This window comes from Brassica napus, chromosome C7, assembly GCF_020379485.1.
Source record: "Brassica napus cultivar Da-Ae chromosome C7, Da-Ae, whole genome shotgun sequence".
In the NCBI taxonomy this organism is placed as follows: domain Eukaryota; kingdom Viridiplantae; phylum Streptophyta; class Magnoliopsida; order Brassicales; family Brassicaceae; genus Brassica; species Brassica napus.
Window position 1 is genome coordinate 48,246,079 of NC_063450.1, and position 27,646 is coordinate 48,273,724.

Below are 27,646 nucleotides of genomic sequence, written 5' to 3' on the forward strand. Positions count from 1 at the left end.
ACCAAAGAGAAGCTTCAGGTTTTGTTGATAGAATTTAGCAGTTGTCTGATTGTGGGCCTGGGACACTAAAGACTAAATTTCAAAGTTTGTCTTCTGACATGGCTTGCATCTTTATATGAAGGGATAAAGAGCAGAATGGTTGTGGCTCTATTGGTAAGAAGAATGGAATCTGATTTCATCAACTGTAGCATACTGAATATCTTGCTTACTTGTTTGATCTACTATTGAGTGAGTCTCTTACTATATGTAAACATAACCAATATCTAAGAAAATTTAATGTTTCCAAAAAATGTTGGTAACTCTGTTCTAACTCTTTATTCGCTTGCAAGTTTCTAAACCAGAGAGCAAACACAGAAAGAAAAGTAGTCATTACTGTTTCAGGTTTCTCAAGGTTTTCTTCGTAAAAACATTTTCTCATTAAATCAGATTTATATTACTAAACCATTCTAATCAATTTCTGGCTTTATTGAATTATGCAACTATTCCTTCCCTTTCCCTTCAACTCAATCCAGGGCTATTCTTTTGCTTTCCTTGCAAGAATCATTTCTCTATTCTCATTTCCAGACACCAATGATGATATCATCATGGCAATGTTCATCTTGTGAAGATTAGAGCAGAAAGAAAAACCTATGTACACAAAAAAATTGTTTTAATTTTTGTGTGGGAAAAGTTATCAACTTAAACACACAATGCTAGCTTCCTCAAAGATGGCTATACCGAAGGTTGCTTCAAACTCGAGCTACCATATTCTTAATCAGAAACTAACATAAATAAGCCATTGAGGTTGTCTGGAAGAAACCGGAAATTGGATGGACAAAGCTAAACTTTGATGGGTCGAGAAGACAAGGACAGGCCAGCATCGGAGGAATATTCATGAACCACAAAGCCGAGTTCCTCCTCAGATACTCAGAATCCCTAGGGAAAGCCACAAGCATCGTTGCAGAATCCACAGCCCTCAAAAGAGGGCTAGAGCTGATTCCATAAAACGGGAGGACGGATCTATGGCTCGAAGGAGACGCCAAGATCATAGTCGATATCACCGCCAAGAGAGGGAGGTTGAGATGTGAAGAAGCAGAAAAAACATTTGAATTACATCAAAGTTGTTATGCCTTGTCTTAGCAACTGTGTTTTCAGCCATCTTTACAGAGAAGGGAATCGAGCTGCTGATAAGTTGGTTATGTTAGAACATCAGTTTCAGGATCCTAAAGTCTGGGGGCTGACCTACCGATAATGCATCAAGATGCACAAGGAAAGATTGGCCTTAGAGAAAGAAAAAAAGAATCCGAACGAGTAGACTTTTGTAACATACGTAAATTGCGAGTTTAATATCAATTGCTTCTTTATTATTCATCACCTAACAACAAATCTGAATGACAAATCAACTCCCCCATTGCTTCTCTTTTGTGCTTGTTTGTTTATTTCAATATAAATCTTTACATTCTGCTAGTCCTTGAAACTATAACTCAACAGCTAGAATCTTTCCTCCAAGAATGGTGTAGTAGTTCTCAATCGTCAAGAATCAAAAGATTTGGTACCTCTAGTTCTAGTTACAATCTCGATGCAGCCGTAGAATCTGAAGACGTGAGCTCCCGGATCTCATTTATAGCTTCGCTGATTTTACAGATTGCCATTTTCTTCACCTGGATGAAGCAGCAATACATATACATAAAACAACACTCCTTTTCTATATTCAATCTTGTTTTAAAACCAATGGGGTACTTACCTCAATCTTGTTTGCTTTCTTTTTGACGCTCCGAGGAAGTTGATTAAGCTCGTCCACTAGTTTGATAGATTCAGCAACGTGCTCAGGTGAGAGAAAATTCAAGGCCACGTTTACGCAAGACTAGCAAACATATGCAACAGTTATGTCAATAATAGTAAACACTTTGCTATTATAAACAAGGCAAGAGCGTGTTGAGTGCAAAGAAAATATACCTTATTCTTTCTATTTTGGTATGGACATCCAGCAGGGACGATGACTGCTTCCCCAACACATTGATTAAAACTCCACGGTTCAACGTCTGAAGAAACAGAATAAGCGTTAAAATAATAACGAAATGGTAAGATTAATAAACAGAAGAATGAAGAATGATACTTACCAAACTCTTCCTTAAGCCTTGCTTTGTGATACTCATCAAGATAGTAACTCTGCTCAAGTAATGGATGACTCACCTGCAACAGTGAAAACATAATAAACATGAGAACACATCAATGATTGTTTTCTTGCAGATGAACACTTACTTGTTCTTTGCTGGAATCCATGGGTACTAGCTCAAGACAGTGGTTCTTAATATACTCAAGAAGTTTAGAAACATCTTGTATCCGGAATACATCCCATTGGGCACCGCAAGAGCTGCTTAGGCTTCCTTCTTCGCAGGAGTCATTGCAACTTTCTCTTTCCTCTACCTTAAACTCACTACTTCCTAGACGGTGTTGTGAAGATTCTGAATCAGAACTGGAAGAGTCATCCGACCAATCCCTCTGAGCATATGAAGTGTCAATCCTATCTTGTTTCTTTCCCCTACAAAATCTGCTCTCCTCCTTCCTTTCTGGGTTTTTAGATCTTACTTTCCCAATATTTTGCATTAGCTTTCTTATTCTGCAAATCTGTTTTGTTGACACTACTGTTTCAGTGACATGCAACAAGATATCAACCTGCAGAACAAATCAAAAGCTTGAGAAAAATACAAAAGTCAAAGAAAATGTAGCTGACTACAGTTTTACTTACCATGTCACAAGTTTCAAAACCCAACTTCTTCACATAATCAGGCTTTGCATATTCTTCACCACTCCTATAAGAAATATTGAGGCATGGACCTAGGTTGGGTGCTTGGATAACATCAGGTAAGCCAGCAGCTATATTTAGTAAGCCACGCTTTGGATCCATGTAATAAGGAATTGGTAAAATTCTCAGTATTTCAGCAAAATGATTTGGGAACTGTTCTTCAAACAAAGAAGACGAAAGCCATCCCTCTAGCTTCAGCCTCTCTTGACAAGTATTAGTCTCAGCCTCTCCTCTCAAAGACCCCAAAAAAACTAGTTTCACCCCAATGTCTACCTGTCATTGAATAAAAAACATAACAAGTTAAAGACCAAAAGGGTATTAAAAACCCATCAAGAGAACACAAGTCACTAACCTCAAACCAATCCATGCAATCAGTTGTATTACCGGTTTTGCTATTGCTCTTTTTAAGATAGCTACAAAACAAGGCTATTGGATCCCAGTTCAGGCTTGAACCTCGCTTTAACACGCTACGAACTATAATAGGATGCCCTTTGCTCCAGTGTGTTTGAAAATGTTCGAGATTATTTTGTTGAAAATCCATCACCGTGGGGTAGTATAAGAAGTTATCAGATTTTTCTTCTCTTCTCCTGGATGCTTCTTTCAAACGGCTGTCACTACTAGTGGATGGCTTTTCCTTTCCAAGACAAAACGGACATGCCAAGTGTTTATCTAAAGTTTCAGGCAACTCATAGCAACTGATTATTTCTTCGGCACTGATCTCTAACTTGCTTGTCAACTCCAGAGAGAATAGAGTTCTCAAAGAAAGGTTATTGCTGCACCTTTTCACCTTTTCACGCTTCCAATCTACCAGAGCTTTCTTTAGAGATTGCTTACAAGATTCTACACCGTTCGAGCACTTGACTAATCCAACCTTTTTAGATAAGCTCCTTTGATTACAGTCTTGATCAGAACTCAGCCTGAGAACAGAGGAGCTGCGTGTGCACATCTTTTGCGAATCCACAACGGCACAGTCATGACTACTGCAACTAGGACATATACAGTATTAGAGGAATATGTCAGAAAAAAAACTCAAACAGATTACATAATATGACTTAACAGTAGAAGAGAACAAGGGAAAAGAGTGCGTACCAGAGCTCTTGTTGATCAGAGGTTAAGTCAGAGCTATGGATCTGCGGTTCAGTTAGATTCACCTCTACTTTGTCTTCAGCGTTGATTTGTTTTAATACAGGAAGAAGCATGCAGACAGCATAATGAAGATGCAAAACCCTGTCAATATCACTCCTTACTTTCCGAGAATCCTGCAACATGTAGTATACATATCTAAAGAAAGAAAAAGAAAAACATGTAAAGTCTTTAGGCTGAAGAACTATCAGATAGTCAGACCTTACATTCAGTGACTCCAGAGATAGTGGCTGAGCAAGCCTTGCACCTACATGTTCCACAGCATACAGGGCATTTTTTCCCAACTTCTTCTTTTGATCCCTTGTTCCTAGTTCATTCCAAAGCCCAAACTCAATAAGATGACTGCTTCTAGCAAATTAGAAAGAGTATCTAACATTAGATCCTAACATTTTACCATAGGTGAATGTTCCTAGGTCCACAAAACTTATTGAATCTAGTGGGATTACTTCTTATTATAACTATTCTCTGATGGAACAACTAATCCAGATGCTGATTATATACTCTAATGAGAGAGACCAGTGCTTTCTGTAAACAAGATAAGCAAGAGAGCAAACATAAAAACTCAAGATACCTTTTCTCGATACAATCAACGCAAAAGAACTCTCTTTCACAACTCAGACAGCTAACCAAATCCTCAAATCCTCTGGTTCCACACCAATGGCACCTCTTCTTGGCCTTAACCAAATTTCCCTTCAAAGGAACCACCTTTACATAAACCACACAAAACCCAAATGATAAACACAAAATATATAGAAACTAAAAAGTATAAACCTTTAAACTTTTTTCCATTACCTGCATCTTCCCAAAAGGCAAAGGCTCAATATTCTTAGACCTGAACCTTCTCTTAGTCAAGGAAACAGGTTCTTCACCTACTCTAACATCACAAGGAGAAGGAGAAGACACATTGCTTGTAGTCGGAGAAGGTGGAGAGATAGCCATAATGCCATAAGGAAGAACCTTCGTTAACTCTTCCCCAACGAAATCACCAAACCTTTTATTAACACTAATCTCCTTCCTCTTCTTCTTCTTCTTCTTCTTCTTCTCAGATTCTCTCTTCAACGCCATCCTTATCAAATCCAACTGCAAATCCCCTCTCTTCAACTTCATCTTCCTCACCGCTTCATCAACAGCCTCCGCTCTCTCCCTCTTCTTTTTCGATCTCCCCAGTCCCTCTCGCTCGATCTCCGACGCTTCGTCTCCTCTTCTTGATCTCGTCGGCTCGGCAGCCTTCTGCTTGCTCCGCTTCAGAGTAAGCTGCGAGGTGTGAGTCTCGCACATCTTCTTCCCTTCCAAAGCCCTTCTCTTGCACCGCCATTGCTTCCCGTCGGACCGGCTGCAGCGAAACTCGTCGGGGACAGCCTCGTTCTCCGACATTCTCACCAGAAATTGTCTGAATTCAGACAGTGATCTGGAACCAGAGAAGAAGAACGAGCTTTGTAGTGAAAGAGAGAGACAAAAAGGAAGAGGCTTTATGGAGAAGAAGAAGAAGTGGCAGAATTGTAATTAAGAGAAGAAGCGAGAGTCTTGCTTTGGTAACGTAAGATCGCAAAGCTCGAGAGGATCTTTAGTTGTTCAGTTACCTCTCTCCCCTCTGGTCTTTTTTTTTTCCTAATTTTTTCTTTCTGTTTTTTTTTTCTTTGCAACCCTAATTTATTATCTTTATTATCTATTGGTTTAATTAGGCATGGGCATTTCGGATATCGGTTCGGTTCGGTTCGAATATTTCGGGTTTTGGATAGTTCGGATAGGGGCTAGAAGATCCATTTAGTACCTGACCTATTTTCGGTTCGGTTCGGTTCGGATAGTTTCGGGTTCGGTTCGGTTCGGATAGTAAATGTAGGAACCGGAAAATATCCGGAAAAAGTTCGGTTCTCATTTGGATCCGGGTCGGGTTTGAATAGTTTTGGGTAGTTCGGATAATTTGGATAAAATATCGGTTATTTAAGGTAAAATATCAAATAATTAGGATGATTTAGATAAAAAAAATTGGATATTTCGGATTACTTTGGATATTTCGGATAAAACTATCCGGATAGTTTTGGATACTTTTTGGTAGTTTGGATACTTTATACTAATTTAGTTATCCTCAACTATTTTCTGATACTTTTAATAAAATTTTAAATTAAAAATATATATTTAGTGATGTTATATATATATATATATAATTAATATTTTTATATATACGGGTATATACGGGTACCCGTTCGGTTCTCGGTTCGGTTCCGGTTCGGTTTGGTTATTTCAGATATAAAATATAGGAACCGTTCGGGTATTTGAGGGTATTGGTCCGGTTCCGGTTTCGGGTATTTCGGTTCGGTTCCGGTTCGGTTCTTCGGTTTCGGTTATTTTGCCCAGGCCTAGGTTTAATAAACAATCAAAAATCTTTTGTCCAAAAAAAACCCAAACAATCAAAAATCTTTGATAATGGGAGTGATTGGTTGAGACTGTAGATACTCTAGACAGCCAAATTTTAGTTTAGAATCATATATGTTAATCAATCGAACTTTCATTTTCTTAAAAAAATCACTGCAAAAAAAATTATAAGAAATTAAAATACATTGTAGAGAACTTTATTTCTAAAGCAAAAAATAATACTTTACAAAGCAACATCAAAATAATTTACATCAAATAAATTTACATCTTAAATTCTACAGCCAAAAACATAAAGTTACAGCTCATTCCAATCACCCCTAATGATTTTTGGTTTTCTACTGCATATAATTTCAATAGTTTAGTTTTCTACTTCATATAATTTCAATTGTTTAGTTTTTATTCATACATTAACTTTCAGTTGGACATGTTCTTTTGCGTGTCGCGCGACCTGCGACTAAAATTACATTCGTTTTATGTATCGCGCAACCTGTGAAAACCTGCGACATGCAACTAAAATTATGTTCGCGCAACCTGCGATCTGGACCAGTCGCGTAGTCAAAATTTTCTTAATTTTTAGTCGCTGTTTTGTTGGGCGACTTGAAATGGAACATTCGACTGCTCGCGATCAGTCGCGCGACATCAGAACGAACAACGACCTGCGACAAGACATGCGATTCGCAGGTTGTGTGATAGTTAAACGAACAGGACCTTGATTGCACATACGTTTATAATGTATTAAAGAGTTATTTCATTTTATATTAAAGATCTTTTTGGTATAGTAGTAATCATGAATTGTTGTTTTGTCGCTGTTTTGTTGGGCGACTTGAATGGGAACATTCGACTGCTCGCGATCAGTCGCGCGACATCAGAACGAACAACGACCTGCGACAAGACATGCGATTCGCAGGTTGTGTGATAGTTAAACGAACAGGACCTTGATTGCACATACGTTTATAATGTATTAAAGAGTTATTTCATTTTATATTAAAGATCTTTTCGGTATAGTAGTAATCATGAATCGTAATGGCTCAACTTAACTTTTATCAAAATAAAATTTTTTTTAATAAGTTATTTTCTATGATAAAGGTAAATTTTGAGGTGACCTTATGTTTTCTATGTAACGTTGTAAATTGTTTTGCCAAGCTAAACGTGACTTTTTTTACTCATACATATGCAATCGGTGAGGGAGCACGGAGCCGCCATACGACCTTTATTCTGGCAACCAGCCTGTCCTGCGGTGGTTATTCCACGACGCTAATCTATTCTCAACAGCTTCATAAGTCTAAACGGACTTGAGAGTTTAAGACTAGCAGTGCTGTTTTGAAGGTCCCATGCCTCCCAACCTAGGTCCATGCCTAAGTAAATTTGATTTAATTTACTAGGTTGTACTTTTGTTTGTGATGGCTTTTGTTGGGCCTTAAGTGCGATTTTATAAGTCGTAGTATTTTTGGGCCAGTTTGTTTGGCATTTTCAAATTATAATGCTAGATTCTTCTGCACGGCCTACTTTGATGGCATGTCAGCTTTTTTAAATAACGGAAAAAGTCGATGATCTTGCTGGATTCTTAAGCTTTTTGGTACTTGGATTCTTGTCCGTGTATTGATTGCATCAAACACCAACTTTGTGAGTTTCCATCATTTCCAAACACAACAACAAGATGAACTTAGACAATGGATATCATGGATTGGAAGAAATATTCCTTCTTATAACCAAAAATAATGCTAAGGCTCGTTTGTTTATGTATATGGATGCTATATCCAGACTTCATCCAAATGCTTTGCCCACATTCAATATTTAGATATTCATTTTTTCCAATAAATTCATTGTTGAGAACAATAATTTTTATTGTCAAACATCTATATATCTATTATTATAAAGTAGAGTTTCATCTCTCCAGGGCCATCCACATCACTAATTCCTTTCTTCCTAGCATGACACGTGTCCGCCTAACTAAACACGGCGTATCATTACCGAAATTGGTTGGACTTCACGTGTCTAGAATTCTTTTTTTTTTAACCTTTGTTTTTGGTTCGGGGTTAACTTGGACTTACACGTTTGTTTCAAGTCTGTTCTTTTTTTTAGGCAAACACAAAGGTCACGACGTTATCATGGATGATGTTAACTGTAGATTTTAGGGTTTTTCATATTCTCAGAATAGGTCCAACTACAATGGAGGTTCTGGAATCTTCTGTTCATGTCGTTTCGTCTTCGATACATCTCCTCTAATTTGTTTCGGGTAAAGTGCTATGTCGCCATTAAGAGCCTTCTCAACTCTTTAGACCCACAGAAACCACAATTCCTTATTCAGTGCTCCTAATCTCTTTTCAGCTGGTGAAACTCCACCTATAAAAAGGTCAGTCTCAATCCCATGAACATCACACCACCATCTTACTAATCTTACAAGAGAAACTTTTTTACAGTATTTTGGCTAACTCATCAATTATACTCGCCTATTTGAGAGCCGTTCGTTGTTCTTCCACCGTGGAGGTGCGACTTTCCGGTTTTGGAAAGCTATAAACATGAAACGCCGTGGGGAGCTAATGGGTGTAGATATGCTCCTCCTCCACGCTAAGGTGATTCGGTTAATCAAACTCATGTTAATAATAGTTTATTAAATACACTGCGGCGTTCAATATTAGAGTACCAAATTATGTTTTCAATTTATTTTATTCACTTAGAGATGGTTTTGAATCTGTTTGTTGATTATAATTTCGTTTTTTTTCTGTTTTCAGGCAATACTCATGGCAGCCACCGTCAACGTCTAACCACCTACATGCATCTTTTGAAAGCGAGTTAAATATACTCCTTGAGCGGATTTGATGTGACTCGGTGCGATCAGAATTTCAGACATGTTCATCATGTAAGCATAATCATTCTCAATGTATGATTTTAGATCTCTTTGCATTGATCAATAACAGCATTTAGTAACCCACAAATCTAAAGTTATCCCCTTTCTGTAACACATGAGAGTTGTGTAGCTTTGGAAAACTCTCTTTGTGTCACTTGAATTGATCTTTGGGTTGATTTTTGTATGGCAGCAGAGTTGTAGAGTCATTAAGTATCACTTTCCAGGACCGTTCATTCTCGCCACTTCTGATATGGCAGAAGAAGTATATGTGACAGCTGAGGGTAGTGAATGATAGTTGTCCCTGAGAGAGAAATTATCGAACCCCCAAAAGCTGGAGCCGAAGCTTCTAATCGAAATGTGGACAGAAGTTGCTCTAGGTAAATATTGTTTAACTATTTCTCTATGATTGAAATTTGGTTTCAGTTGATATATATCTGCACTTATATGGTCTGATTTGCAGTTTAACTATGGCTGCAAAAGACCAAGACCCATAAAATTTAGTTATATTATTGCTATGAACTATTTCCATCATTTCCAAACACAACAACAAGATGAACTTAGACAATGGATATTATGGATTGGAAGAAATATTCCTTCTTATAACCAAAAATAATGCTAAGGCTCGTTTGTTTATGTATATGGATGCTATATCCAGACTTCATCCAAATGCTTTGCCCAGATTCAATATTTAGATATTCATTTTTTTCCAATAAATTCATTGTTGAGAACAATAACTTTTTTTAAAAACAATAAATTCACTAGCCGACTATTGTCAAACATCTATCTATCTATTATTATAAAGTAGAGTTCCTTCTCTCTAGGGCCTTCCACGTCACTAATTCCTTTCCTCCTAGCATGACACGTGTCCGCCTAACTAAACGCGGCGTATCATTACCGAAATTGGCCGGACTTCATGTGTCTAGAATTCTTTTTTTTTTAACCTTTGTCTTTGGTTCGGGCTTAACTTGGGCTTACACGTTTGTTTCAAGTCTGTTCTTATCTTGGGCTTACATATTTTATAAATTAAAGGTTAGATCGGTTAAAGATACATGGACAGTTATACTATTTCCCGTGATCCAAAAAGTTTATAGCAGTTTTAGAGTGCTAAAGGAAATATATAGTTCGTGTTAACAGCTATGTTGCAGCTGGCTAGTCGAAAGTGAAAATAAACATCGACGAGAGATCTAATAAGCATTGAGAAAGTCTATATTATGGAGTGAGGCCGACGTAGTTTATTGGCGATTTAGCATTTGATTGATGGTATGATATATATATCAAACCTTCACAATCCAGTAAGGAGTAGGACAAAATACCGGCATAAACTTCTAAGTGAAATAGAATTAGGAAAGACCACTTTTAAACCTGTTCTAGTTCAGTTATAACTAGAGTTTTAACTATAACCTATAAATAAGTGACAAGTCATGAAATAAGGACACACAAAGTCACATTACTTAGTTTCGATCATACTTCTAAGTTCTAATGTAGTAGTTCAATAGGTACTTTTAACAAACTCAAAGTCACATTGCTTAAACCAAGTACGAAAAATATAACGCTATGCGCAAAAGACACATTTCTACTTTAGAGGTGCTTATCTTAACGTTTGAAATTGACTATCCGGACAGTTTTTCCCTTTGGACGGCTGGGACTTTCTATCCATGTGTGACAAAATTGGTCTTACTGATTTTTTACATAAAGGTTTTGAAATTGAGCTTCTGTTGTTTTGCTTTTCTAGAAGAAAATCATTTTTCAAAAGAACTTATTAAGGATATGGGGCAGCCATGATTGTATAATGCTTTTATTTGACTTTAAAAATCCAGTTCACAAAAAGTATGTGTTAGCATTTTTACACATATTAATATGTTTTCAAGTATATTTATATATATCCTTCTATCAAACTACTAATTAAGTATACTAAATTCCAATTTTGTTTACTTTGGACAGGATAAAATTAGTTTTTTTTTTTAATCTGAATGATTAATTTAAAATAGTATGATGTCACTGTTCGTATAAATAAGGCGTTCCAAATTTATTTAGTATTATGTATCAACCCTTGTACTCTTTCGTAATGTATGTAATATTTCATTGTTTTACTATAATGTTCTATAATGTCCTTTATCTTTGTATAATTAGAGTGGGGGAAAGTGGATAACCCATTCTGACGTATATATGACGTACGGATTAGGTGGTGATCGACCATTTATAACTACAGTATAAGCTTTTGGCCGTACGGACGACAAAAGTTTACTATCAAAGTCCAAAGTCCAATAGTCAATTTTTTGACGACAATATTTTAAATCTTATGTATTAAAACAGAAATCACAATTTTAATTTGTATGATTTAATTTTTAATGGACCTATTCCTAAAAATTATGTTACATTTAATCTCTAATCTTATCATTTAAATTTTGGGTCTACCAAAAATTTTTATTGGACTATTAATAATTGGATTTAAACAATAGATGATCCATTGTATTTATATATAGTATAAATTAAATAGATATAATTTAATGTTGCAATACTATACCTCTATATGTTAAATATTTGTCGATGTTAACTTTTAAAATTATAAAAAAAAAATTTTTAAATAGCAAAAATTATATTATCTAACAATGATTAATCTTTACTACCTTAAACCAATGAAAATAAATTTTAAACTATATAGTTTATTTTAAAAATTAAAAAAATACTAAATGTTTAATTATTTACTCGATAATATAAATCTATGAATCGAAAAGTTTAATTTTTTAAAAACTTTCCAAATTTGTTAAATGTTACAATATCTTTGAATATGACAATAAAATAATATTTTACTAATCTTTATATATATAGTTTCGATTTTAACAATGAAATAATAATCCGAATATATATATATAGAAGAAGATACAAATACATGTGAAAGTTTGAAACAATCTATTCAATGAAAATATATACCGTAAACTTATTATGTTTTAAAATTTGATGGACACATATATTTTATAATATATACCATTTTAGAATTGAAAACAAAATATTTATATAAAAATAAATGAAAACAAAAATATGCGCGGTTGCGCGGATCGAGATCTAGTGTTCTCTTTAAAAGACAATACTTCAAATGTTCGCGCTTAATTCATAAGCTTTGGGGAAGTTTTAAATAGGACCATATGGATGGATGATGCAGATGACAAAGTCAATTATATCTTGAAACGATTAAATTTGGCGACACTATTTTCTTGAATTTTTTTAATCATCTACGGAATATAATTCTCCTTCAAAAACTAACATCAACATCACAAATTCAAATTTGACTTATATCTTGATACGAGTAAATTAGGCGATACTATTTGCTTGAAGTATTTTCATCTTCTGTGGAATATATCTCCTTCAAAAACGAACAACAACATCACAAATTCAAATCCGACTTATATAATATGAAACACTATCTAATAGTTACCTATAAAACTTGGTAGAAAAACTAGATATTGAATTTTGGAGGGAGTTAGATTAGGTTAGCTCTATGAACCTCCAAACTTGACCACAATCTTTTGTATGTTTATGATCAAATGGTACATATAAACACAACGCGAATTGTATGTTCAAAAAAAAAAACACACAACACAACACGAATTGTATGCGAGAAAAAACACGTTTTGTTGTTTGTCATGAACATAGAGACACGCGCACACACACGAAAACAAATGGAAGCATATTGGTAGACTTTTTGCTATGGGTCTGAAATTCATATACGCAACCGCCCAAATTAATTTATTTTACAATTATTGGTAGACTTTATCTGATTCTTTGTTTTGAAGTCAATAGATTAATATTGCAGTTTTTTCTCCCAACTTATAATTTCAACTTTTTACGAAAAATGATGTTTTTGGGTTTTATAATACCCCGCAACCTTGTTTTAGTGAAATCTTAAACGATGCAAAAAAAAAAAGGTTAGCATAGAACCTAATAATTAGAGCAATTCTCTCAAATAAATTATTTTCAGGCTTTGTCACAAAAAAAACTTTCAAAAAAAGAAAATGACAAAAATAGATTTTAGTAAAGAGGTAAAAGACTCTTATACCTTAAATATATAAATATAAATTAAAAATAAAATAAAAATATATATTCGAATTATATGTTTTCAAATTCGAACTTTTTTATAAAAATTTTTTTGATTTTTTTTCTTTCAAATTTTCCTTTTGAAATTAGAAAATATTTTTTGAAACTATTTTTAAAATTTTTATTTTTAAACTTTTAAAATTTATTTTTTATTTTTAAAATTTTTAAAATCCCACCCCAAAATCTCACCTCTTAACTCTAAACTTTAAGGTATAGATTAATTAACTCTAAAGATATAATAAGTGTATATTTACCTATTTATAAAATATGTTGGTTATGTTGATCATTAGAGCTTATATTTGTGACAAAAAAAAAGTTTGGGGACATCTAAAGTTGTATAAACTTAAAAAGAGCTAATTTGATATTCTATATTGGAAAAATATTTCTTTGGCCCCCTACCTTTTAGGTTATTATTTATTTATTTTTTGGTAATCAATTATGTATATTTCACACACATACACATGACAACATAACACTTTGCTTTATAAACTACGAAATGATCAGTTATGAGACCATGATTAACCTCAGTCTTTTAATTGGGGTTTTTAGATTCGGTTAATAGACGGTTCTTATCTTTTCTTAGATTTTAACTAATAAAAAGTAAAACCAATCTTTTCTTAGCCGTCTCTTAACAGAAAAGTGTAAAAAACAAGAAAAATAATAAAAAAAATCAAATCATAAGTTAAAAACTTGGGTTAAAAGATTGGGGTTAATCATGCCGTTACCGATCAGAAATCATTATGATCTCTAAATGAAGAACGGTACCGCCAAAAAGTAATCGTATAATATACTTATATACAGCAATAAATAGATGTCAAACAAAAAATACAGCAATAAATAGTTGACAGAGAGACATCAGACATGTATACCTTTTAGAAGGTCCACTGAAAAACAATACACATGAAATGAAAAAATTATGTCAAAATCGCAGCATTTATTCGATCACAAAGTGTTTATGTCCAATCCATGAGTCAAAAATTAACAGCTCATCCAAAATATCGTTCAACACATAACAAGCGGGACCTACATATCTATTATTGAGTTCCACGTGTACTTGTCTTAAATGGTGTTTGATACATACGCGTGTAAAGCGATTACAAAAACCTACGCCGTGATTTCAATTATATGGAGGCTTACTTTTTTCTTTAATTACATGCCAATTCATTGACACTCGTCATCCAATAGGTACTTTTGTAATCCCGTGTAACAAATAGTTATGACTCCATAGAAACTACTATACGTGCAGAAGTTAATGGAACTGAAGCTTCTATGGTTATATTTGTCTTTTCTAGTAAATATTACTCCGAGTCTTCTCAGGCTTGTCTTGTGTCTTGTTGCCTTTTCATTTACTCGTTGTCTCGCAGTTGTAGAGATGATATAAAAGAAATACCAGTGTAGATGTAATTAATCATTAATTTTTTTGACTCAATAATTAATAGTTTATTTGAAATAATACTTTAGATTTTGCTGGGATGCATGTAGGCTTCGGACAAATAGACTATCCGGAGAATTTTAAAGTATCCGGATCTGAATTTTTATCCGGCGTATCCATATTTTTATTATTTTTATCTGGATTCGGGGTTCCCGGATAACCGGGTATCGAGTATCTTTCTAAAAATTGTAATATCCGGCAGATATCCGGATATCCTTAAAATTAATAGTAAATAATATTTAACTATATCAAAGTATTAACAATAATTTAAAAATAAAAAAATATATAAGATTTTTAATTATTTTTGTATATACTATTACAAATTTATATATACTATTATAAAAGATTATATAAACTAATTTGTATATATAGATATTACTATTTTTGAAATAATTATCAATAAAAGTTACGGATCCGGATATTCGAATTCGGATTCTGTTTTGACGAATCCAACATTTTATTATCCGGATTCGGATCCAGCCCTTCGCATATCCGGATTTTCGGAGTGGATCCGAATATGATCTCGGATCGAATCCAAATCTTAGATAATAAATCCAGGCCTAGATGCATGTGGTTGATCTTGTGATCATAAAAATGAAATACGTATAACATATACAGGTTATATGGTGAATCATTTGGACCTAGAAGTTTGTTTGGCTCATACGTTCCCATTAATACCTTTTGGGGAACATGACATAAGTCAATAATGTAATTAATAAAATATTTATTTCATGTCTATATCAGGAAATTTTAGCATCTCATATCAATTATACATCATTGAATCATATGTAAAAGTAAAGCCGTCCAAATATAAATATTTAAATATAAAGTGGATATCAATAATGAAAACTCCATTACTAAAAATAGTAGTAATAAACCCTTAAGTAAAAACAAGAAAACAATGATATTTTACATGTAAACAAATGCAAATACACAAAAACAAGTCTTAAAATTTTAAAAGTAAAATAAAAACGATCCAACAATGAATTTATTTTGTTTCTTGAATTCATATGATAACACCACAAATGTCCAAAAAATCTGGAATATCAAACTTCATGAGATTATTGCAATAGCTTTCCATTTCATCCTCAGTGGTGCAACTGGTACTGTTGATGTAAGTTGTGGAGCATGAGTTTAACGTAGTGGGGCTTGAGGATGGTGTGTTCAAGACCGAATTAGTGAAGTTGAAACTTTGATCTGAATAAGAAGGATCTAGTACAAAACTAGAGCTTTCATAATCGTTAAACGTTGGAATATTGCAATCTTGGACCAACGTATTCGAGGTTGAAACGAGAGTATGTTCTCCGAAACCATTGAACCGATGGTCCATGTTATTAAACTGAGCTTCATTGGGGAATGGGGGCAAGCAAGACTGGAGTTCTTGATGGTCGGTTTGGTATTGATTTACTCCGGTTTGGTTAACGTCATTATGATAACCCGTATGGTTCTCGTGGGTGCTCGAGTCATGATCCACCATGTAGTTTTGGGTTTGGTTTTGAGAGAAGAGAGAAGTAGCGAGCTTGAGTATTTCGGGGTTAACCAATGGATATTGTTGCTGCTGACGATGAGCATCCATCATGAGTGTTGACATGTTAACATGATGTGATTCATGTGAAGAGGAATTGTATAGAGATGATGCTAAGATGGTTGAGATGTCGAGGAGATCGAGTCGCGGACTGTGAGTCACAGGATCGATTCCCATTCTAATCAACTTCTTTCTTATATGTGTGTTCCAAAAGTTCTTGATCTCGTTATCAGTTCTTCCGGGCAAACGTGCCGCAATCGCAGACCATCTATTAAAAAAAAGACACATAAGAATCTTGAACTAGTTTAAAGTAAATATTGTCGGAGAAAAAAAAGTAAAACTCACTTGTTTCCTAAGAAACTATGAAGCTTAATAATTGTTTCTTCTTCTTCGAAGGAGAATCTTCCTCGCTTTATATCTGGTCGGAGATAGTTAGTCCACCGTAATCGGCAACTCTTGCCACATCTCTGCAAACCTGATAAATAAGAGATGAAACAAAATGATTAAAAATGGAAACAAAAAACATGATTTAAAGTGCAAATTAAGAGACATACCAGCATTATTGGGGAGGGTTCTCCAGTTACCATATCCATGTTTCTGGATATACTCGATAAGCTTCTGGTCTTCCTCTGAAGTCCATGGCCCTTTCTTGAGTCCGTTCTTCTCGCAACAAGGTGATCGTCCCATTTGATGTTTTTGATGATTAATGATTAATCACAAGAAGTTGGTCAATCTGCTTTTATCAATTATTATGAGCTAATCTGACAGTTTAAAGGAAATTATGAGAAAGAGAGAAACAAAGGTCGTATGGTACGTAAAGGAAAGTACGAAGTATATATAGGCATTGAAGAAGAGGGGAGAAGTCAATATGGTTCGGCGCCGTCCTCGGTTTCACAATTACTATACGTGTCCCTTTAATTTTTTCTTAAAAGAAATCGAATAAATGTTGTGTTTATACTTATACCATGGTATCTGTTTATTATGTACATGCCTATTACTGGCTTGATGATTTCCTTTTGGAGTTTGAGTCTGTTTTCATGCTTACATATTAACTACAAAATCGAACAGGACGTTTATAACTAACCGCGCAGATGCAAAATACATACTTTTTTAAAGGGATACCATTCACAAACTCAAACTCGAACTCAAGAGAACACCACCGACCATGTTTTTTTCTGCTAAAAAATAGGATAGTGAAAGATACTTCTTGAAACAGGTTGTGTCATTGTTTCCTCGTGAGTACTGTTAAATTTACTAAACATTTTCTGGAGCGGTGATCAATAGTTTGTTAAAAATTAATAAAAGTATCTTAATAAGCCTATATAATATATCTTGCTCTATTGAAACTTTGATAACTCTTAAAAGTAGCTGTAACGTTGAAAAATGCAGTTTTGTTAGTCCTGTTCATCATGATCGTAATTTAGCAAAAAAAAAATATTCATCATGATCATGAAACATATATATGATATGAGTCAAACAACCTAAGATCATTTCCAAAATAAAACAAGAGTAACCTTTATTCTCATCAATTTCTCAGCAATAATCATTGATAATATCTTTAGGGTCAAATCATCGATAATCTTTAAAATGGTTACAACATCAAGGAAGTAATGAAAAAAAACGTAACGAAAATTTATAAAATTATCTGGCTCTAGCATATGGGAATCGACGTAACCATATTTAATGTAAACAACATACTCACATATTGTAGAAATTCACTTGTAAAAGAAATACGCTTAAATATTCAAATCTCGTTCTTAAAGGAGGGGACGACTAATTAACATGATGTAGTTATCGTAGTTAGCGCATAAGTATTGGTATTACTATATTGGTTACTGTAAAAACGAAAATTGTAATACTATTGTAATTTAAGAAAAATTCTTGGGTTCACCAACCAATAGTGTTTGAGTATTTAATATTTGATATCTTTTAAACAAGGAAACAAAATTGAATTTCCAAATAAAATTATATTTTTAAAATAAAACAATAAAAATACATAAAAATAGTTATAAAAAATAAATAAATAAATATTGTTAAACCGTTAGCAAAATACTAAATCCTAAACTTCAAACCCTAAATTATAAACCTTAAATCTTGGATAAACCGTAAACCATTGGAAAATTTTAAACCCTAAATCATACATTAAAAACTAAATCTTAATAACACTAAACCCTAAACCCTAATCACTAAACTCTAAACCCTTGGATAAACTCTGAACCCTCGGATAAATCATAAACTCTAAATCAAAATATTTAAAATTAAACCCTAGAGTTTATGATTTATCCAAGGGTTCAGAGTTTACCCAAGGGTTCAGAGTTTACCCAAGGGTTTAGGGTTTAGTGATTAGGATTTAGGGTTTAGTGTTATTAAAATTTAGTTTTTAATGTATGATTTAGGGTTTAAGATTTTCCAACGGTTTAGAGTTTATCCAAAGTTTAAGGTTTAACGTTTAGGGTTTAGGGTTTAGGATTTAGGGTATAGGGTTTAGTATTTTGCCGAAGACTTAACAATATTAATTAATTTATTTTTTGTAACTATTTTTATGTAATTTTATTATTTTATTTTAAAAATATAATCTAATTTGGATATTCAATTTTATTTCCTTTTTTAAAAGATATCAAATATCAAATACTCAAATATTATTGGATGGTGAACTTATAATTTCTCCAAAATTTAAGCGTTAAAAAACGGTGAATCAACTATATATTTGCTTGTGTTGCATATTAAATTACGAGTTATTCTTGGGTTCACCCCCTATGATGAACCTCTAGGTTTACCATCCAATAGGATTTCTTTATTTGAAATTTGATATCTTTTAAAAAAGGAAACAAAATATTATCAAGTTATATTATATTTTTATAATAAAAATAAAAAAAAAAATAGCAGTTAAAGAAAAAAGAATTAAATTTTTTTTTTTAGCGTCGTCAGCAAAACACTAAACCCTAAATCCTAATCCCTAAACCCTAATCCCTAAACCCTAAACTCTTGGGTAAACCTAAACCTTTGGGTAAACGCTAAACCCTTGGGTAAACTCTAAACCCTTGGATAAACCCTAAACCCTTGGATAAATCCTAAACTCTAAATAAAAACACTAAACCCTAAAACTCTAAACCCTAAGTCCTAAACCCTAAACCCTTGAGTGTTTTAGGTTTTAGTGATTTTGATTTAGAGTTTAAGATTTATCCTAGAGTTTAAGATTTATCCTAGGGTTTAGGGTTTACCCAAGGTTTAGGGTTTAGGATTTAGGGTTTAGGAATTAGGATTTAGGGTTTAATGTTTTGCTGACGACGTTAAAAATTTTTTTTTTTGTAATTACTACTATTTTTTATTTATTTCCTTTTACTTTTTAATTTTAAAAAGATAATACAATTTGACAATATATTGTTTCCTTTTTTTAAAGATACCGAATATGAAATGACACAATTCTAGGGGGTGAACCCAAGAATTTATACTATTAAAGCAGGATCATATTGTCCTTTTTACCTTAGCCTGCCCTTTCTTTACTAACATTGCAGGTTTCATTAAAGACAATCAAGTAATATTAATAATACATCTATATTGGGCCATTTTTTCAGATCCAGCCCACTGTCCACATCAGATCTCTCTTGGGCCGTTTGGGCCGATTAAGAAATTAGATCAAATTCTCACATTTTTTTTTCCTTTGGACCATTGAGTCCAAGTTCAAATATTTTTTTTCCAACCATTCTTAATTATTTTTTTCTTTTCTTAATATAATTTAAGCATTCATAAAAAAAATTGATTTTTCATTGAAAATTATAAATCTTTATTAAAAGTATATAATTATTTTTATTAAAAATATTAACCACATAATAAAATTAATTTATCAGAGTTATACCAACTTAATTCATTAAAAAAATAAAGTTTAATTTTTTAAACATAAATAGTCATTTAAAATGAAACACGATAAAGAAAGATAAAAAGTTTAAGTCTTTTATAAAATAAAACACAAATATATGAAATATGACATTTACTAAATATTTGTCAATTGTGGAAAGAGCGTCGCTCTCCAAGCTTTGTGAGAAGCTTTCTTATTACCTGTCGCCAACATGAAGACGCCAGTTTCGTTTCTCCCTCTCAGTTTCAACTCCTATCGTGGTTTTTATTCTTTGGACTATATTTTCCACTTTTTGTTTAAAAAGTTAACGACAATAACAAAAACATGTAAGAACAAAAATATATACGTTACAAATTACACTTAACTTTGACCACCCAACTCTTTTCTGCTCGAACTATATATACTATGATACGTGGCTCTCTTAGATCCTCACCTTTACAATCTAACGAAGTTTAAGAAAATTTTGGATTACGTAATTAGTTCGATTATAATTTAAATGTACGATTGGGGGATTTTTATCTAAAATACTTAGTATACAGTCTCAATGACATATTACATGAGTGGTCATATAATATATATATTGTCGTCGGATTCGTATTGATCATTTGATCTTCATTTCGATTTGATCAAGTTTCTCCATAATTGGAATAGTGATATGGTTCAGTGACCATTTTAATAATATATTGAGGGGAGGTACTTATAAAAAAAAGAACAATATATATGAGGAGTTTAAAGATAATAAAATATTTGAAAATGAAGAGAAATAATTTAGTTAAAATATTGGACCAACCGTTTCGCTTGGAGCCTTGGATTACATAAATTTACGAAAGACAATTTTCGACTATACTTGGCGCATTTAATTCGAGTGACGACAATAATGGAGTTTTGGTTGACAAAAAAAAAGAGACAATAATGGAGTTTTGATATTTACCGAAATTTAGAAAACATCAAAATTGTGGACAGATTGTGATAACTTTACAGACCAAAAACATTATTGACCAATCAATATGTGACTGTATATCAACCGGTGTCTTCCGGTGAAATTTCACCATGGTTGGCTCTCCTTCCGACGACACACTTCTCTCTTAGTGGTCGGTCGGTTTTTGGCTCTGACGTTGCACCTATTCGTTGAAAGTGAACAGTCGGTTTTGATTCCGTGTCACGCTGTCTTTGTGTTGATGGCGGCTTATCCTCCGGAGTTATCCGCATGGTTGGTGGTTCTTTTGTTCTGGTTTGTGTTCGACGTTGGCCAATTGATGTTTCACAATTTGAAAAATGGATGACGATGAGAAAGAGAAGGTGATTAGTGGTTTCTTCTCTAGTTCATGATCGATGGTGGAGAGCTTTGATCGGTTTCGGCTTCTGGTTATGTTCCGGTGTAACGCCGATCATGTCTCTGGATTTGACATACGTGTTGGTCAAGATGTGGTGGTTTTGTGACGCGTGTTTTTTCGTTGGTGAGGACTTCAACACGTGTCCCGTTCATGCTAATACCTTGACGCGTGGATCGAGTGGCGCATCTTTGGTTACGGGTTGTAGCTTAATGGGCTTAAGGTCCAAATAGTATCTTTAGTTTGGCCCTGTTCGTTTGGCTGTCGCTGGCGATAGCGGCCAGCGGTAGCGACTAGCTGCAGTGATTAAATATCGCTGTTGTTGTTCGTTTCAGTATCGCTGACATAGCGATAGTCGCTCGATTGTTCGGTTAGTAATCGCTGCCGCTAGCGACTGATCTGCTGCTAAGTTGTTTGTTATGCTATCTCTATGACTGAACGTTAAATAAAATTACTTTAAACTTATAAATGACACAAATATATAAATGCAACCTCAAATGAAATATTATAGTTTCATAAAGACAAAGTCTAAAGTAAATATAAAACTTAAATAAAGCATTACAAAAGATTTTCTAGTATGGCAAACGACCTCCTCTACCCATCTCATTTGTAATGTAGTCACGTACACCTTCCATAGCTCTATCACCTCTTGGTTCATAAGGAGTATATCCACCATGAGCATGATCATCACTACTATCATCACTACTATCATCAGGTGATTCATCTTCATCATCATCACCATTACCATGAGAAGTATCACCGTCAACATTATCACCATGAGCATGATATTCTTGTATTCTCTCCCAATGAACAAAATCAAAATCCTCTCGATGTGAATCACGTATGAAATTATGTAGTGACATGGTTGTAACAACAAGCTTCATCCACTTAGTCAAACCATACTTTGGATGTTTTCGATCTAGTATTCTCCACTTTGCTTTCCATACTCCAAAGGTCCGTTCAATCACTGTTCTTAAACCAGAATGCTTCCGATTAAACAATTCTCTAGTGTTTGTTGGCGGTCCTCCTCTGTTAAAGTGATCAAGATGATATCAAACTTGACGATGCAGACCAAGATAACCTGTCCTGGTGGGATATCCAGAATCAACCAAATAATATTTTCCATTAGGAGGATGTGGAAAATTAGCCTCTTCTTTTGCGCAGTAAGTCAACACTTTGGTATCATGTGCTCGACCTGGTACACCAACATATGCATATATGAACTTCATATTGAAGTTGCATATAGCAAGGACATTCATTGTTGGTTCTTGCTTTCTACCTCTGTATGCTTCTGCATTGTGACTTGGAGGACGAATTGAGATGTGAGTTCCATCAAGTGCTCCAATGCAGTCTTTAAAATATGGATAATAACGGTCATCATTCCTCAAGATAGGGTTTACCCTTGCGAATTCTCCTTCTTCTGGCTAGCGTATCAGCTGCAAACTTGAGAAGAACACTCAAAACTTCATCAAGTTTTCTGTGTATTGTATCTAGTGACCTTTGATATCTGTCTGCAAGAACCCGCTTAGTTTTATCTTGACCAACCGCTTCAAGAAACATTGCAACACTTTCCTCTAAGTAGAGATTATCAGTCTCTCGTAATCCATACCTTGTAGAGAGCATCCTACATAAATCTTCAAATGTCCTTTGATTCATTCGCAGAATATCATAACATTGCTGATCTGATCCATGCATCAGTTGTTGAACATGACGCCATCCTGCACCTCTATCAGTCCTTTGAATCACTCTTTGAGTATTTGGCAAATCATCATCATTCAACCACATCCATCTAATCATCTACAAAACCAAAATAATAATCCAAAAATTAATAAGCTGATCTTTTCATAATAATAATCCAAAATTCAAAGTAACATAATGTTATTGTCAATAACAGAAAATCGTAAACAAACAAAACATTAACCAAAAACCATCAATAAGAAGAGTCGTAAACAAACATCAATCGTCAAGTTTTATGCCCATCCTATTTTCTAAAATGGTAATCTTATCTTCAGCACTAGAAAATGCAATAAACCCTTGTCTATTTGCTAGATCAGCTAGCAAATGATCAACTGCAGCCAGATGAAACTTAGACCATTTTTTTACTCCAGGCAAATCATTGAGGATCTCCACACCACGCTCTCCGCTACGTAAGTTTTCACGCTCCATCAGTAATATCATTTTCCCCATCAGTTGATTCTTCTCATCAAGAATCACATTACATCTTGCAGCATTTTCTGTACTCGGATCAACTTCCTTCCTCTTCCTTTTTGATCTTGAACCTCCATTTTTGTTTTGTGTATCCCCAACTGGTGGTGGCATATCTGTACAGTCGTCTTCCTCATCATTGTTTCCACTCACTCTGGAATCTAAGCTAGACTCTTCTTGCTGAGCACTCCACCCTTCTGCCCCAGTGACAGTAATGGCACCAAACTTCTCCTCAAAAAGATCAATATTAGGAACATGCTTATTTTTGTATTTTCTAGCTCCAGGCCATTCCTGTAAGATTGAAAAAATCACTGATTTATAATCTCTTACGTAGCATGAGTCATGTTCCTCAACCACCGCATGATTAAAAAAATATTATCAGAGCACTAAACGGTATAAAGTGGATGGTGGGTCAGAGCACAAATCATCACATGGTCAATTCAAATGATACTAAAACAATACGCATGTCTAAACAATGTAAAACATTATGCTTTTAACCATAACAAATACTACAATGGAAAAGAAAATAGTTTAAAAACAAAAACGTACACAAGTTACCTTTATGCGTTCTTGCCACCAATCATCAGACATGTTTATTCTTCCCATATCATCATAGCCCATTCCAGTTCTGTTATGAATCAGCTTCTTAACGCTTACGTAAATCCTTCTACAAGTATCATACTTGTTCTTAAATCTGTCCCATATATGCTTCTCTCCATATTTCTCTTCAAATGTCTTCACAATGAACTCTTTTGCAGTTGTATTCAATCCATTCCTTGTTTTGTTTCCCTTTTTTTCTCTTCCAAGTACAGTTGAAAAAAGAAACGACATTCCTCATCGGTCCAGTTCTAATTTAATAAATCAGCCATGAAATCATAAGACCAACCAAACCAAGCAGGACAAATTCAGCCCTGAAATCAAAAACCAACCAAACCAAGCAGCACAAATTCAGCCAAAGAATAATTAACAAAAAAAGACTTACGTCATTAGTCAACTTTGACATCCTTGTTTAAGAGTGATTCCTCCGAAAACCCGGAAAGGATACAAGAAGGAGGAACAATAAACATCAAAAACAATGCATTATGTATTCATTCACAGAAACTCAACACTAGCACAAACATAAGAGCAAAACCGACAAGCTTGGCCGCGGCACGAAGCTCCTTGGCCGCGAGAGAGAATCGAAGTGGAGTACTGAGAAACCCAACAAGCTTGGCCACGAGAGAGAATCAAAGTGGAGGATTGAGAATCGTTACAGTTTGACGGCAACAAGAGAAATATAGAAAATATTACATTTAGGTTTAGGTTCATTAGTAGTTTCATTAAAAAACCAAGGGTAAAATTGTTATTTACTGGGTTCATTATTAAAATAATAAAACAAACGCTGGAAAAAATAGCGATTGAAAATCTTTGTCGTTGCCGCTAGCGATTAGCCGCCGCGTTTGATCGCTCGTACAGCGATAGGTAAACGAACAAGAGAATTGTCTTTCTGTTTTGGGTTTCTTTTTTTTTATTGTAATGTGTTTGGACTTTGTATTTTGGGCTTTTGACTGGTTAATAAAAAGCAGACGGAAAAAAAAAACCTTTAGCCGAAGCAGCCGGCTCCGAAAAATCAAAACGACTCACGTTAAAAAGAAGCTCACGTGCTGATCCAAGGGAAAATAAAAAGAACGATTGGTACATTTGCATGGCATGATGTGAGGACCATTTGCCGCTTGTATGAACCACTAGATTTACGACTCGTGTTCTTTTCTAAACTTTTATTTACGTATTGTCATAAAAATGTTGTTTTTCAAAGATAATTTATTGTTTTTTTAACTAATATTTTATTGAATTTCTGTGGCGAAAAATATGATTCACAGATATAAACAATTTTACTCTATATACATCGAATATGGATAAAAAACCAGCACACTTCGACAATTTGTGTTGGTATATATAATGAATAAATTCTTTCTTTTCTTCCCACAAAAGAAAGCGTAAAATAAAAATATATTGCACATTATAAGAATACGTTAGTACGTATTATTTATAGATCAAAACTTTAAAATAATTAGCAAAGAGATATTATTTATTGATCAAATTCTTAAGATATGGATGATGGATCTAAAAACAAGGTGATGAAGAAATACTGAGATCATAAAATATTTGGAGAAGTTGTTCTTTTTTGGTGTGCAACCATATCATTCATTCATTTAAACTAGAGCCATTGAATACAAAGCCTGTTTGGAGAAGTTGTTCTAAACAATATATTTGGAGAAGTACTCTTTCATCACTACATGCAGAGAGTAAAACAATAGATCAATGCATGCAAATTTGTCAAAAGAAAGATGTAATGTTTGCAGATTGTTCATGATTGAAGATAGTGTTTGCATCGATAGAATAATATGTGTTTTCTATTCAACTGAATAAATTCAGTCGCTGTAAAAAGTTATTTTCTCTATTCAAGTTGTAAGATATATTTTTCGCGCAAGAAAGTACGAACGAAGAATCTATCAGACAATGTTCAGAGTCTTCTTGTGGCAGAGATCTACACCGCAGTGTGGATTATCGAACCGTTTTAAGTTAAGAACCTATAGACTCCACTGCGTACTATAGGAACTTCAAATAATTTTGAACAGCAATAGATTTGTGAATAATTAACTGGAATTCAGAAAAGATACTTGTATCACTTTCAAATCAATATTATTTGATTACATTTAGACTCCACTGCGTACTAAATCTAATGTAAGCATCATAAAACTATATCTTATTAATCGTCTTATACTTATCAATCCAAATTATTAGGAACTTGACGCATAAAAATTACTTATTATATAACCAGAGGTCTTAGATCACCTCCAATGAAAATTTTACCCATTAAAATTCTAAACATATGTATATGTATATATTATATATACACATATAATTATGGGATTCATAATTATATATACATACATATATATACACATATATATATATGTTTAGAACTCCAATAGGTAGAATCTTCCATTGGTCGTACTCTTATTGATCTATTTTAGAGACTATTTAAAGATGCTTAATTAAATAACATTAATGATCCGTAATATTAGGGTTATGTCTTGGTGCTTGAGATTGAAGAATCTATCGGGTCCAACGACAAACGAAATCGTTACAAGGTGCGAAATTATGCCGTTAAACCAATTATTAATTGAGTCAATCTAAATTAAAATTTAAGAATAAGGTTAGGTGTTAATGCTATATTAGGCTATAATCTGTCGAAAGCTAGCTAGGGCTTTCCTTGCGCATAGTGTATCATTTGCCACAACGAGAAGCCCACGTGTATATATAGTTGACCAAATCTCATTAGCTGATTAACGTTTTTGACAAATTAATTAACTGATTATTTATATACACATGATACTGTATCATGTATGGTCTAGCGGTCCGCATGGATCCATAATATTGTATGCAACAAAATCGCAATTAACAATTTGATCTGATATTATTTGAAAATATATACTAAACGTTTAGTTTTTATTATTTTGGTTGTCGATATAATTTACATTTTGCAATACGTTGATTTAGTGGTGTTTAACGAGCCACACATATACAATGTTTATCAAATAATTCTTCAAAAGAAATATGAAAGATGATAAATTAATAAAATATATTGTTCACATATAGATTCATTTATTTTGTTCATCATTCAAAGTTTTTTTTATTCATATAAACAAAAGCCTTTGAACCCTAAACAGTTGAAAGGAGCATAGTCACCAGACAATGAACGAAAGGTCCATTTGTCCATATATACAGAAAACAATAAAATTTGATACGAAATCGTAATAGTTGTGCAGTTGATGTTGCCACTTAAGGGACTCGCGTAAGACTTCATGCAAATTATATATAATTTAGGTACGTCTTGCATTTTACATATTGATATGATTACAAGTTTTTTTATTTAATATTTTTTTTTGTCAATTATTGGGATTTTGATCGATAATAGAGCTGATGGGTACGTTGACAATTATTATTAAAAGTTATCTTATAAAATTTGGAGGAAAGACAACAACACACTCGAGAACTCTCTGGAATTGTATA

The 27,646-nt window shown here is 33.7% G+C and overlaps 4 protein-coding genes across 17 annotated transcripts; all 4 read right to left on the reverse strand.

The window, feature by feature from the left end:
- Positions 1 to 1,306: 1,306 nt before the first annotated feature.
- On the reverse strand, positions 1,307 to 5,559 carry LOC106420968 (lysine-specific demethylase JMJ25). 8 transcript variants are annotated; one of them, XM_013861801.3, is made up of 11 exons: positions 4,721 to 5,559; positions 4,500 to 4,618; positions 4,130 to 4,235; positions 3,875 to 4,044; positions 3,138 to 3,771; positions 2,729 to 3,058; positions 2,242 to 2,655; positions 2,100 to 2,172; positions 1,936 to 2,021; positions 1,724 to 1,843; positions 1,307 to 1,640 (listed from the first exon to the last, which is right to left on the reverse strand). In XM_013861801.3, the coding sequence occupies exons 1-11, from the start codon at positions 5,300 to 5,302 to the stop codon at positions 1,548 to 1,550; spliced, it is 2,727 nt and encodes a 908-aa protein (XP_013717255.1). In that variant the 5' UTR covers positions 5,303 to 5,559; the 3' UTR covers positions 1,307 to 1,547. The 8 variants fall into 8 exon arrangements, with proteins under 8 accessions (XP_013717255.1, XP_022562846.1, XP_048618949.1 ...); XM_022707125.2 differs by having other exon boundaries at positions 4,135 to 4,276; XM_048762992.1 differs by having other exon boundaries at positions 3,138 to 3,762; positions 4,500 to 4,633.
- A 9,909-nt stretch (positions 5,560 to 15,468) lies between these two features.
- On the reverse strand, positions 15,469 to 17,363 carry LOC111207741 (transcription factor MYB102). The gene is made up of 3 exons (XM_022706058.2): positions 16,753 to 17,363; positions 16,544 to 16,673; positions 15,469 to 16,466 (listed from the first exon to the last, which is right to left on the reverse strand). The coding sequence occupies exons 1-3, from the start codon at positions 16,883 to 16,885 to the stop codon at positions 15,680 to 15,682; spliced, it is 1,050 nt and encodes a 349-aa protein (XP_022561779.1). The 5' UTR covers positions 16,886 to 17,363; the 3' UTR covers positions 15,469 to 15,679.
- A 4,504-nt stretch (positions 17,364 to 21,867) lies between these two features.
- On the reverse strand, positions 21,868 to 26,374 carry BNAC07G36710D. 7 transcript variants are annotated; one of them, XM_022705362.2, is made up of 3 exons: positions 24,149 to 24,854; positions 23,478 to 23,881; positions 21,868 to 23,182 (listed from the first exon to the last, which is right to left on the reverse strand). In XM_022705362.2, coding segments are annotated over exons 1-3 (678 nt in total). In that variant the 5' UTR covers positions 24,422 to 24,854; the 3' UTR covers positions 21,868 to 23,181. The 7 variants fall into 7 exon arrangements, 6 of the variants coding, with proteins under 6 accessions (XP_022561083.1, XP_013717119.1, XP_048618950.1 ...); XM_013861665.3 differs by lacking the exon at positions 21,868 to 23,182 and having other exon boundaries at positions 23,200 to 23,881; positions 24,149 to 24,501; positions 24,727 to 24,867; XM_048762993.1 differs by lacking the exon at positions 21,868 to 23,182 and having other exon boundaries at positions 23,200 to 23,881; positions 24,149 to 24,438; positions 24,573 to 24,858.
- LOC106420873 lies at positions 21,958 to 23,170 on the reverse strand. The gene is made up of 3 exons (XM_048764324.1): positions 22,786 to 23,170; positions 22,467 to 22,736; positions 21,958 to 22,352 (listed from the first exon to the last, which is right to left on the reverse strand). The coding sequence occupies exons 1-3, from the start codon at positions 23,168 to 23,170 to the stop codon at positions 21,958 to 21,960; spliced, it is 1,050 nt and encodes a 349-aa protein (XP_048620281.1).
- Positions 26,375 to 27,646: the final 1,272 nt, after the last annotated feature.